Here is a 12,731-nt window from a genome sequence, read left to right on the forward strand (position 1 = left end):
TGAACAAGTGGGAAGAGATGCTCCTTATCATCCTGACGCCGTGACTACAGCCGTGTGTGCACCGATTTCCTCTCGAGAGAGGTGGCCTGGGCCTAGCGCCTCCCTTCTGTAAGCACCGCTCCTCTCTGATTCACCTTGCCGGAGCGCACACATCCAATTAGTCGTGACCAATGACCAACAGGCCCCGCCCCCAAGCCCCCCCACAAAACCTCCACGGAAGCAGTGTAGACGTATTTTCATTTCTTTATTAGAAAGAGGCCTCTACCCTATAGCCACCTCTCTCCTTTACTTTACACATTTTTCTTTTTCTCTTTTTCCCCTTAGAATACTGTATAGCTGACACAAAAAAAATCCCAATGCAGGAAAATACAAACTGGCATATTTAATCAAAACAAAATCATATGAAATAATAAGCAAAGTGAAATGTCTGTCAATGGTTTTAATTACAGTACAAACAATATAAATAAAGCATCACTGGGTCATTGTGAAACAAACTTGCTGAATGAGGTAATATAAAAACGACCAAAGAAACCCCCAAAGAAACCAAACCCATCTCTGGATAAACCCCGAGCTACTCTTCCATCTTCTATACATTGTTATTTACAGAAACAGAAAAATGTGCTGAGGGGTGGGCAGAGACTCGGCCTTCCCTGTTCCCTCCGAGAAACGCCTCTCGGTGGTCACCTTTGACCTGCTCGGGCTCCCGTTCAGAAACACACCCATGGCCCCCGAGCACCCCGTTCAAGGTCACGGGCGGGAGAGTGGCGGGCTGTCTGGGGGCAGGAAGCGCTCTCGGAACCCGTGTGGCCGTGCCTGGGGCTGGAGCGGCCAACTCCTCCAGCCCTTCCCAGGGCAGCCAGCTCGTGGCTCCCAAGGCTTTGTGCAGTGCCCTTGGTCAAGGCCACACGGCCTCCCCCCGAGCACACGGGTGCTCAGACCAGGACAGCGGTTGCGGCCTCAAGAGTTTGATGTATTTTAGACAAAAGCCCAGTTGGAGGAGGAAACCGCTGAGGTTTTTCAGGGTTTGGAGAAGGCATTATTTCTAACCTCGAGACGTGTGATGTGCCAAAGAACAGTTTCTAAACACACCCGTTGCCTGTGCGCCGTCAACAGCCCGATCCTCACTCAGGTCTGCCCGTGCGCCCTGGGGCGGGACGGGGAGGGCGCGATGTGCTCCTGGGGGCGGTCAGTGAGGGCTAACTCCCCGCTCTGCCTCCAGCTCATGCACCCTCGGGCCCCTCTGTCCTCTGACCCTCGAAGAGCCCAGGCAGGATGACCCTTTCCCCCAGGCCACTCAGTGGAATGTCAGGTGCAGAGCTAGGTGCACTGGTCATCAGCTGGGCTGCCCCCAGGGTCTTTGAAAGAGGCCGGTCACTCAGGCTCTCTACATCCGGGCGCTAGACAAGGGGTGGAAAGCCCTTCGACGTCCTTCGTCAAGCCTGGACACTCACCAGCTTACCCAGGGCATCACCGACTACGTGAGCTTCTAGGGGTGGCTGCCACATCCTGTTACTCGAGTTTGGGCCAACTCAGATATTCGCTTCCGGGGCCATTGTGGACACCATCTGGCACGGGGAGATCAGGGCACACTCTGATTTGGGGGCAGCTGCTCCCAACACCTGGTTGCTCCGTTTGGAAGATCCCCCAAAGCTCTTACATCTAGGATGGTTCCTATCTTTCACCTGCGTCTCAAGATGAAGGACGCGGAATTCCCACTGACTGAATTCTAGACTAGACCTTGCTTGGCTTTGACAGGCGAGTCTCTATCCTACGGCGCCATCATGACCCCCGGGGGGCGTTCTCTGCAGAAGCCACACCTGGCCCATGAAACACAAGCCCCGAGCGGACCTGTCGCACCCCGATGAAGGCGGCTTGCCCCGCACGGGCCCCGCAGCCGCTGGGTGCCGGGTGCCACCTGGCCAGACCCCGAGCTTGTCTGTCCGCTTGGCAGGAGCGGCTCACGGCGGGTCACTGCTGGGCACGCCTGCCTCACCCTGCCCGCCTCTGGGCACCGCAGGCCCTTTGCATGGGATGAGGACCTCGGACAAGGGCGTTTTTACCAACCAGGTGTGAGCCCCAGAAACAAATGCCGTCCTCTGAGAGCAAAACCAGCCCCCGGCCCCAAAAGAAATGCGGAAAGGAGAGGCTTTCAAATCTGCGGTCCTGAATCCTTACTTTGGGAGGGTGTTTCCCACACTGATGAAACTGAATTACTTCTAGAACTTGGGCATTTTAAAAATCACTGGACTAAAACCCAGACTTTGTGGTCTCACGGAATCCCGTGCTGATGAAATGTCCCTACCTCCCACTCTGGCCCACACCGAAACACTGGAACTGGGACGAAGTGTCACTCTTTGCTCAAAAAGCAGCAGACATCGGAAATGAAATGGGGAATCCATTAATACTGCTTAAAAAAAACTCTGTAAGGACAGCCTTTCTCCTCTAAGGGGAAGAACATCTGTGTTTTTGAAATACGAGTTCTAAGCTGTCACCTGTCCCTTCTTCCTGGAGAGGGGGGAGGGGAGGGCCCGGCGGGGGCCTGCTGACCCTGAGCCGCACGGATGCTCTCTCCTCCCCAGCCGCCTGGCCGTTCTGGCTTCCAGGGATCACTCTGGGCCGCGGTGGAAATAAAAGCCTGACGCTGTTCCTGTCTGCTCGAGGGACTGACCCACTCCTTCTCTCTTCTGCGTAACGAAGCAATTCAACGTTTTGACTGAAAGGCGACCTGATTGAGATGCTTGAACCACGAAGGACCCATCAGGGTGCAGGGCACAGAGCAGGGCAGGGAGCCCACCCCACCCCTCAGGGGGCCAGGTGGAGAAGCCAGACCCCTGCCCCCGTGAGCCACACACCTGGGGGGCCTGGCCGGGCCACAGCAGGGGCGGGGCCCACACCAAAGACTCACTGACCACAGGCCTTCCAGAAGAAAGCCGCTTAGGAATTCAAAAAAGCAACGTGTCGATAATGGCCCAAAGTGAAAAAATCCAAGTCTGGACGCTAAAGGCCCTTATTTAGCTTTTTGGTGAAGGATGAGGGTGAAAATCACTTGAAGACAGTACTTCACAATGTGTGAAGCCCATGTTTGAGGAGGCAGTTAGAAATAAATTATATTTCCTGGGAAAGAAAGATGTGTATCTTCAGCACATTTCTATTTGAATTCCTTCCTGACTGCTTTTCAATTTGTTTGCTTGAAGGACATAAATACAATCCAGGGGAGTTCTAGAAAGTCATGCCGACCTTGTGGGGCGCGTGAGGGATGGAAACAGAGCAGGTGGGGGAGGGGGAAACAGCCCATGGAGGGGTAATGGATTTGCTTGCCAATTATCTTTGCCTTTTGAGAAGTTTTGGAGCCTAGATCACACTTACTTGTAGAAGCTCTACATTGGTGCAAGGCTTCTGAACCTCCCTAGGTGGCAATGTGGATTTCTTATTTCCAGAACGTTCTAAATGCGAGGAGGAAGGGATGGCAGAGCTGGAGCCACGGTGACCCGTGTCACCCTGGAGCACAGCTCGGGCTGGGAGCCGGGCAGGACCCAATGGCCGCCGTTGAGAGGGGAGGATGTGTCCACCAAGCGCAGGCGCAAGACAAGCCGAGCGCCAGCCTCAGAAGGGCGAGTAGCTCAGCGCGGTGCTTGCTCACTGTGCAACCGTCCACGCCAAGCAAGAGGCCGCAGGGCCCAGAGCTCTGCCAGTAAAGCGTGCTCTTCAGCAAGCTCAGCACCCAGTGTGGACAGCAGCTTTCTGGTGGCTTCTGAAGAGCGGGAGGCCTGTCTGAGCCAACAACCCAACAGGGTGTCGGACAGAAGGGGTCATCTTGGGCCTCAAGTGACCTTAGTGAACGCATGAGGGTAAGACTCAACCTTGCCTTTGCCTCCGGGAAAGCAAACTCAGACTACAAAAATCGGGGATAAACGCCAGCAAGTGGGCAGTGTGGCTCACCCCTTGGGAGCGGGGCTCTGTGGGCGTCGGGGCTCACAGAGAGCCTCACCCCTCCTCTGACACTGCTTCCCGCCCGTGGGGGTCGGGGAGGGCCCTGCTGGCTCAGCAGAGGGGAGGGGGGCTGGCGAGCCTGTTGTCCCGGGCTCCCCAGGGCGCCGGCTTGAGGAAGCAAGCTCTCCAGGCCGGCGCTCTGGCTTTGGGGCCGTCAGCATTTCTGTTCTTAATGAACACTCCCATTTCCTGAGCATCCAGCCCTGGCGGGGTGTCTGGCTGGCAATGATCACACCGGTTGGAAACCAACCGGTCATCGGATGCTGCAAGGCCACCCCCCGCAGTTTCACAGCTGAGGAAAGAGCGCCCCAAAGCTGGGTACCTGGCCAGGGCCACCCAGGAGGGGCCGCAAAGCCGAGGCCGGGTCTGCTCAGCCCCAGGGCCGTCCTTCTCATCACTGGATCCTGTTCTCCCCTCATCAAGTCAGTGACCGCTCCTTCACAGATGGAGAGAATGACCCTGGGAGGGTGCAGATGTTACGAAACTGGGAAGACTGGTCCTGAGGCCAGATGGCAGAGGCTGGGTGTAAGCCGACCTCATCAGGCTAGACAAAACTTCAAAAGACAGGTGGAACAGCAAGGCCCTGCCTCAGTGCCTGGGCTCACGGGCAGAGAATGGGCTCCTTTTAGGATTCTGGTCAAGAGTAATCCAACAAGAGCCCTCGACAGCCCTGGGATCAGCAAGCACCCCACTGCCTTCCCCTGCTCTCTGGGATAGTCACACAGCGCGCTCTTACAGGGAGACATGGAACCGCGCCTGCTCATGGGGCCCAAGACTCATGAACATGTCACTCACTCACCCTCGAGCGCCTCATCTCCTGGGATGACAGGAGACAGAAGGGGCCGGGGCCCCATGACTGGGGCTCTGGGCTTGGTGAGCCATCTTCTTACCAGGCCTGGGAGTCTGCTCTCACAGGATCAGAATCGAGGCTCCTTCCTCTGCAGGGCTTCTGCGGCCAACAGAAGGAATCCGGCCAGATGGGGAAGCTACCCTCCCCGGTGCCCACGTGCACCTCTGCCTACCCTACCCCAGCAGGTGGGGTCATGTTCAGGGGCACTTACTTCCGAAGAGAAAAGGCTACGAGGATGAGGCAGCGGTGTCTTCCGTGGGAGCAGAGAGCGACAAGTGGGCCGCCTTCCTGAGCTGCTCACTTCTAACACCAGCCCTTGTGGCTCTTTGCTTCCCCGCCTGAGCGTTAGCAAGGCTTTAAGATGGGAATGAGAGCATTCTGCCGGTGAAGAAAGGCCTTCTGGTGTGACGCTGAAATACAGGCAGATCGGCCACCAGCCACCTTTATTTTTGAGGAAAACCCTTGACACCCACCACCGCCCCTGCCCTGCTGCCCAAACTCAGGCTCAGGAAGGCTGGCCGCCTCCTGGCGCAGATCAACATTGCTAAAAATAGCAGAAGAGGGGTCAAGTTTTCTGAGAAGGAATCAATGAAGTCCCCGTGCCGGAGAGAGTGAAGGGAGAAAAAACAAAAACAAAAACAAAAACAAACCCCCCCCCCCCCAAACCAATCTGGCATTCAGGTCGTGAAAGGCTAAGTGAAAAAAGAAGTCATTTGGGAAAATATTATATTATAAACACATATAATAATATGTACACACTCATATACATCTCAAAGAGAAGCCTTACAAGGAATTCCGTTTTCTTTTCAAAACAAGGCTTCGCTATATGATAGAGCATTCCTATAGTGGGAATTAACTACAGTGAAATAATTTAAGAATTTCATTTATACTATATCTGCGTTCACTACATAAAGTCTATGCTAAAGGCTGTGCGGAGGCGAATGTGGATAGCTGGATTAGAACAGTAACGCGTTCTTCAAAAATAGGCAGACATTTTTTTTCTATTCACATTTAAAATAACTACACAGTGATGAAACACAGAATTAAAAATTGCGGGGGTGGGGGTGGGGAGGGAGGATTAGGGACCTGTTGTCAAGGCTCTCAGCCTCGCGGCTTCTGCACCTGCTGTTCCCGGAGCCTCCTGGCTTCCACGCAGCGGAATCAAGGTTACAAATGCCCATGAAACACTGACCCACATATAAATTCTGTGTAAAGCTTTATTTTTTCCCCACCTACTTAAATTTTTTTTTTTCTTAAAAAGTGAAAGAAGAGGAAAAACTTACAAAATAGAAGGTTTAATGTAGGAGAGTAAGGGACCTGCCTGGAGGCTGCCGGGCAGACGTGGCCGGGCGGATGTGGCCCTGTTCCTGTGCGGCTCCAGGGCCAGGGTCGCCTGCCAGGGGGACAACCCTCTTCTCGCTCGGACTTGTTAAAGGGCTCCAGGCACGGCCCACCCCTTCCTTTTTAACCTAAGGTGTCTCGATCTGGTTTTTACTGTGTTTGGCCACCACGCTGAAGGTGGCGGAAGTCTGAAGCCGCCCCACACCTCGGGGACGGCAGGTCAGGTGACCAAGTAAAGGAGATGGAGGGCCTGGCCGCCCAGGGAAGTGTTAGCGATGCCCGCGGGCCAGCCGGTGCCCCCGAGCCGTGGGCGGCCGGTCATGGCCTGCCTCTGCCCAGCACCCGGGGCCGGGACTCAGAAACTCATCCCCGGCTTCCCCACGGCCCCTTCCTCCAGGCTGGCAGAAGCGGCATCAGATCTAAATAATGCGAAATCACATGCCTCCTCCCCACCCCCTCTTCTCTCATAGGATCTAAGTGTCTTCTTTTTCTTTCTCGATTTTAATAAGCAAACTGTACCACCATCTTCTTCGGGTAGGGTCCTTTTTCAAAGCTGTCGATCACAGTAATGGAAGTGTTTGCTGCTGGGAGCGCTTTCCATGTACAATGATCTGTAACCCTCTTATCTCAACTAGTTGCACGTTATTAGTTCACATCCAGTTCAATTTATAAATTAACAGAGGTGCCATTTGTCTGTACAAAAATCAATGCATATTTATGAACTTCTTTTATTCAAATAGATTTTCACAATCTTAGCTAAAGACATGACACAGAAGCCTGGGGGACACTCCGGTGTGGCCTGGCAGTGACCGAGACCCAAGACATCCACCTTGGCAAAAGGAAGTAAAATATCTCTTAGGTTGGGGGGATGGGGAATAGCCTTTTATGCCTTTACTGAGTTTACTACATGGCCTCAAAATGTTATTAGCTTGAATTCGTGATTTCCTTTTGAATTTCTGACTTACTCTTATTTATTTTTTCCATTTTGTTTTTGCACCAAGGAGACTCCAGTCAAATGATACTCAGCAACTGATTTCCTCTCTTTGGACTGAAAAATTAAACAGATACTAAATTATGACAGTGAATTTAGAAAGGAGGGCTCCAAGGGCTCGAAAGAACATGTCTGGGATAATATGATGCTTCTAAGAAGTATTGCAATCACATCGTGGCAATCATCAGAGCGTGCTGCGTAACTACCTCCTCGGCTAATATGCTTTCTTCTCGGTGATGACTAATCATGTTCTATTAAACAGCGGTAATGCTGGAAGAACTCAACTATACAAGTGTAATGAAGCCGGTATTCTCCGTGGACAGATTAGCTACAACTGATTTGACACATACCATCATAGGGGCTTCAAACCTGACAAACTCTGCTTGCCTCTGATTTATGCCGTCAAGCTCCTCGGAGAGGAGATGAAATCGAGTGTTCCGTTTGGTAGAGGTGAAATGTACTGATGTGCTTAACTGCCAGTTAAGGAGAGTTACCCTTCTCCTTGCTCCTCGCCTCCCCTCCCCCTCTCGTCCCTGTCCCTTGCGCCGCGCTCCGTGTCTCCAGGCTGCGGACGGACGGGGGCAGGGGGTCCCTCGCCGTGTGCTATCGTCAGCAAACCAAGGCCCACCGGGAGCTCCTGCTCGTCGTTAGGGGAGTTCATGAAAAGGAATCTGCTGGGCAGCCTCCTGGCCTCCTCTTCGCCCCACGAGGACAGTCAGGTTTTGTGACTTCGCGTGGGGGGAGGGCGGGTGACCACCAGGAAGAGGGTGGGGACGGACGGGACTCACGTGTCGTGACTTCCGCGAGCGAGGGCGCCCGGGTGCAGCGGGCGGGTGGGCACGCGGCCCTCAGATGATGGTGGGCACCCTCCCGCTGCTGTTGTTGCGGTTATTGTTCTTCCGGGACAGGTTGGGGGTGGCCATGAGCACGAAGCGCTCGTCGGGGCAGCCGTACTGCAGCAGGACGTCGGTGCACTCCTGGCTGGAGGCCTGCCGCGCGTAGGCCAGCGCCGTGTTCCCATGGGCGTCCCGGGCCATGACGTCCACCCCGTACTGCGGAGGCAACAGAGGGCCGTTAGGACCCCAGTGGGGGGCGGCGCAGCTCGTGCAGGGACACGGAGCCCCGGGGACGGGCTACAGAGGAGCCGGAGGGGAGGCAGATGGCCGGGTGCACAACCCGCCCCACGGCGTGCTCTTTGAAAGAATGTGCTTTTTGGGGTGTCCGGGTGGCTCAGTCGGTCAAGCGTCTGCCTTCGGCTCAGGTCATGATCCCGGGGTCCTGGGATCGAGCCCCGCATCGGGCTCCCTGCTCAGCAGGAGTCTGCTTCTCCCTCTCCCTCTGCCCCTACCCTCCTGCTCATGCTCGCTCTCTGTCTAATAAATAAAACCTTTAAAAAAAATAATGTGCTCTTTACAAGTAAAAGCCCCTCCTTTCTGCAGCAGACCAAGGATAATTCTCGTGTTGCTATTTCTATTCTGACTTTCCAATTATAAAACCAAAAAATAATCACTTCTTGATCTCGGAGGTGATTCCTTTCCCTTGTAGGAAATACACACGTAACACTAAGAGCACAGGAAAGTCAGCTACTACCATGCGATTTGGTCCGACCGCTGGCAAGTGCTTCCCTCCGCGCCCACCAGGCACCTCGCAGCACCAGCTCTCTGCCACCTTCCATGGGGACCCGCAGTGGCCGAGCCCCAGAGGTGTGCAGGCTGCCCCCCGTGGCCCAGGCTGTGCCCTGCTCTGCACACTCTCCCTTCCCTGTCCCCATTCAGGCTTTATGACAAATGCTTCCATAGAAATTTAAGAAATTATTTTCCCTAGTAGAAGTTAACCAGAACAGTCTAGAAGAAGCCCTTTGGTAAAGTCCTACCATATCAAACATCGAACTCTGGGTCCAGTATTTTTGTGTCTGGCCAAGGCAAAACCACATAAACTAGCTGTGTCCTCGCTTTCCATCCCACTCCAAAACAAAGATGCTGGGAGTCTGTTGTAAAAGGAACAAGAGGGACACCTCCAGCCACGCTTGAGCCAGAGGGGTCATGAGAAACACGAACTCTGCAGACACCTTGGCCCCTGGCGGGCAGAGCGTGTCCTGCTCACCTCCTCCCTCCCTTTACTCAGTCCTCAGGGGGGTCCTCAGGCAGGGGAGCCTGAGAGCCGGGGGCCTCCACACCGAAATCCCCCATGCCCTGCCCGCATCGCTTCCCACCTTCAGACCTGTGACCCTCCACAGGAAAGATGCCCGCAGAGCAGAACAAGGCGCCCCCCGGCATCTCAGCACGGTGCGCGGCCCCTGGGTGACCTACCCAGATCAGGAGCTGCGCCAGGACCACGTTCCCCTTCCGGCAGGCCAGGTGCAGCGCCGTGCGGCCGTCCCCCTCTCCGCAGGTCTCGTTCACCTCCTCCCGGGAGCCATGCGCCAGCAGCAGGATGACAGCCCGCAGGTCCTCGTCGGCGGTGGCCCGCAGCAGGTGCTGGCCCAGGGACAGCTCTGTGCAGGGCAGCGGTGCCAGGAAGAGCTTCTGCTCGTACTTGGCCCGGATCCACCGCTCCTTCTCTTCCCTGCAAGAGCCACCACACGGGCGCGATCACCGGCAGGAAGGACAACCGGGGCCGAAACCCCCTTCTGCTCCAGAACCTTGGTGGTCCGGAGGCCTCAGGGCAGAAATGCAATAGTGGGAGAGGAGTGTCCTCACAGAGCACAAGGAAGCCCCCTGAGGGACATGTTTCCCAGATTGGGGTCCCGGCCCAGCAGCATCAGCACCACCTGGAAACTCGTTAGAAATGCAGATCCCCAGGCTCTGCCCCTGACCTCCTGAATCAGAACCTCTCGGGGAAGGGGGTTTCTGACGCCTGAAGGTGTGCACAGAGGCCCATGGCCTTGAGTTCTCATGTGATTTCTTTCGGTTTTCGTGCAGAAGCCGTGGCCAGAGGAACCCCCTTCCTGCCCGAGGTCCGACACAAGGCAAGACGGCCCAGAGGCCCGCTCTACTGTAAGCAATGACAGCTTTTGGTTGGGATTAGAGGACCCTGCTGGAGTTCAGGGCCAGCGGACCGGATGGCCAGTGGGCTCCCCCCACCTGGGTGTGACCTGGAACTCTTAGCTCTCAACTCCTCATCCGGGCAGGGAGTGTGTAAACTCCCTGGGGTCCCCCAATGCTTCAGTTAAGGAACATCTTGTTACAGACCCACGTTTGAAACCACAGAGACCCCAATGGGGAGGTCTGGCAAAGACAAGCAAACTAACTCAGTTATGACTGGGTTTTGAAATCTCTCTGGAGACCTGAGGAAGGCTGAAGTGGAGAGCGTCAAGGTGTTTGAGGGTCCAGCCCAGGAGACAAGGCAGGGGGCCTGGGGCCAGAGCTGAGCTAAGGGTGCAGGAGGGGATGACACCAGGGAGGACAGGGCAAGGGCCTGGGGACACAGACGGCAACAAGCTGCAGCGGGGGCCCCTCCCCCAGGAGCTGCGGCCTGCTGGGAACATGCCTCCTGAACTGGGGGAAGGGGGGTCCAAGCGGGACAGGATGCTGCCTATGACATCTGGAAGGAGGGCTGGGCATAAAGAGGAGGAGGCAGAATGGGAAGAGAAGGTAGAGAGAGAGAGGAAGAAACCAACTGCAAGGTGTGTTCGTGGGTTTTGGTTTCTCAAAACAGGGTGCGAGAAACACTGGAAATGCCTCAGGAATCCTCGCAGCTCTGCAGCTCGCCTGGGGCGGAGAGGAAGGGCAGGAGCCCGGAGGGGACCTCACGAGCAGCTCTGGAGGCTAGCGAGTCTGGGGAGGCGAGCGCGCTGGGGTGGGGGCGGGTGGGGCGCCGCTAGCCGGACAGATGCTTTTTGATGAGGACGATGAGAGATGAAAGGACAGCCCTGCAGAGCAGAGTGACTATCATTACCGAGACTTAAATAACACACTGCTTCACCACTGCCCCCTCCTAAAATCCAGCATCTCCCCCCTCCCCGCCCCCGGGAGAAGAATCAGGGTACATAGCTACACACCACACAGAATCACTTAGGGCCTCCTCGATACTCTAGAAAGAAAACTCATTAACCGTGACATTTTTCCTTCCGAAGTACAGAAGAAAGGCCTTGTTTACACCTTTTACCCGTGTTTACATTGCTCCTAGTGATCTAGTGTCGGGTTAGCCCTAATCTGTTTTTAAATACTTAGGCAAACAAATTCTTCCAGGAGTAAATCTGGATTAGTTTTGCTTCACTTCCTGGTACATGCGAGCGACCCCACAGTGACCCCCGACCCTTTTCATGGGGAGATTTCCAGGACAAACACTCGGCTACAGCTGAGAACCCACCCCACACCCCACACCCCACTGGGGACTCTGTGGCGGGAGGCAGCCCGCACCCTGTCCCTGTCCCTACTTGGGACAAAATACAAGCACAAAAGCAACGGGCAGGAGAAAGAATGCTCCAAACAAATCGTGTTTCTCATGGTATTAAAAAAAACCTTATTTAAAATGTATTTAACATACGTTGATGCATTTCATAAATCACCAAAGAGAAGGAGCAAAACGTGAATGCAATGAAAAGGGACAGTGGGGAAGGATGCGTCCAGATTTTCAAGTTCCAGTTTGCTAACTCTCGTTTTTGGGGGTAGGCATTAAAATCAGAACTGTTTTATTCTGCTCTGCTGGATTTTAATGCGCATTGCCAAATCACCCAGGGATAAAACAGAGAACCGAACACGGTAACTATCATCCTCACTGTAATTATCCAATTCTCTTTTTAATATTTGGATGCTCCAGCCTAAGACAGGACAGCCCGCAGCTTCTGAGCCCCGTCCGGCGGCCGGCGTGTTCTCCCAGGGAAGTGAGGGTGACTTTCTGGACTGGGGTCGGGTCACCCCACAAACAAGCTCACCTGGCTTCATGGAAATCGACACGCGTCTCAATGATTGTCCTGTTTATTAAACTGTTCCTTGCTTTTCAAAGTTGGTGCTGTTTACAATACGTCACAAGGACGGATCCAGATTTTAGGGAGCTGAATACTATCTTGGGAGCTTCTTCAGGAGAAAGACTCTAATGTTATGCGTGTGAAATTAGGAACAGGCTTTTGGAGAGCGCTCCTGCAAGGGAAGGCCCAAGGCTTGAACTCTTCACGGCTGGTCCACCTGCGACCCCCAGAGCTGCAGCGAGGTGACTATTACCAATAGGGTTTCAGAACCTCCACCAACTCAAATACAGGGAACAGGCTTGCTATGGGGGGCCGTCCCCGAAGGAGCACTGCAAGGACCTGATGGGGACCGCCTCTTCCAGCCCCACTCCACCTGGTCCCCCCAGAGCTGTTTTAATGTGTGGCTTTTGTCGTGTGGTGGAACCAGGGCTCTTCACCAAGACTTCTTTGCCGTTCAAAAACAGAAGCTTCCCACGCTGGCTCCTGGGCCCCGCAGGACTGCAGGGCGCCAGTGTTTTTCTGAGACCAAGAGGGGCCAGAAGGCTAAGGGCTTCGTGCCTGCCCCAGGCGCACAGCAGCTGGTAGGAGCGGGGAGCTCCGACAAGGGCATGTGGGTTTTGCTAATTCAGGAAGCCGTTATCTAGAACCCA

At 54.7% G+C, this 12,731-nt stretch overlaps 1 protein-coding gene across 10 annotated transcripts in view; it reads right to left on the reverse strand.

The window, feature by feature from the left end:
• Positions 1–225: 225 nt before the first annotated feature.
• AGAP1 (ArfGAP with GTPase domain, ankyrin repeat and PH domain 1) overlaps positions 226–12,731 on the reverse strand; it is a 520,170-nt gene continuing 507,664 nt past the window's right edge. For all 10 annotated transcript variants that reach the window (XM_032394158.1, XM_032394087.1, XM_032393993.1 and 7 more), the window contains 2 exons: positions 9,482–9,737; positions 226–8,224 (listed from right to left, as the gene is read on the reverse strand). In XM_032394158.1, coding sequence (XP_032250049.1) covers positions 8,021–8,224; positions 9,482–9,737 — 460 coding nt within the window. In that variant the 3' untranslated portion in view covers positions 226–8,020. The remainder of the gene's footprint in view (positions 8,225–9,481; positions 9,738–12,731) is intronic.

This window comes from Phoca vitulina, unplaced genomic scaffold (genome assembly GCF_004348235.1).
Source record: "Phoca vitulina isolate PV1807 unplaced genomic scaffold, GSC_HSeal_1.0 scaffold1, whole genome shotgun sequence".
NCBI classification, from domain to species: domain Eukaryota; kingdom Metazoa; phylum Chordata; class Mammalia; order Carnivora; family Phocidae; genus Phoca; species Phoca vitulina.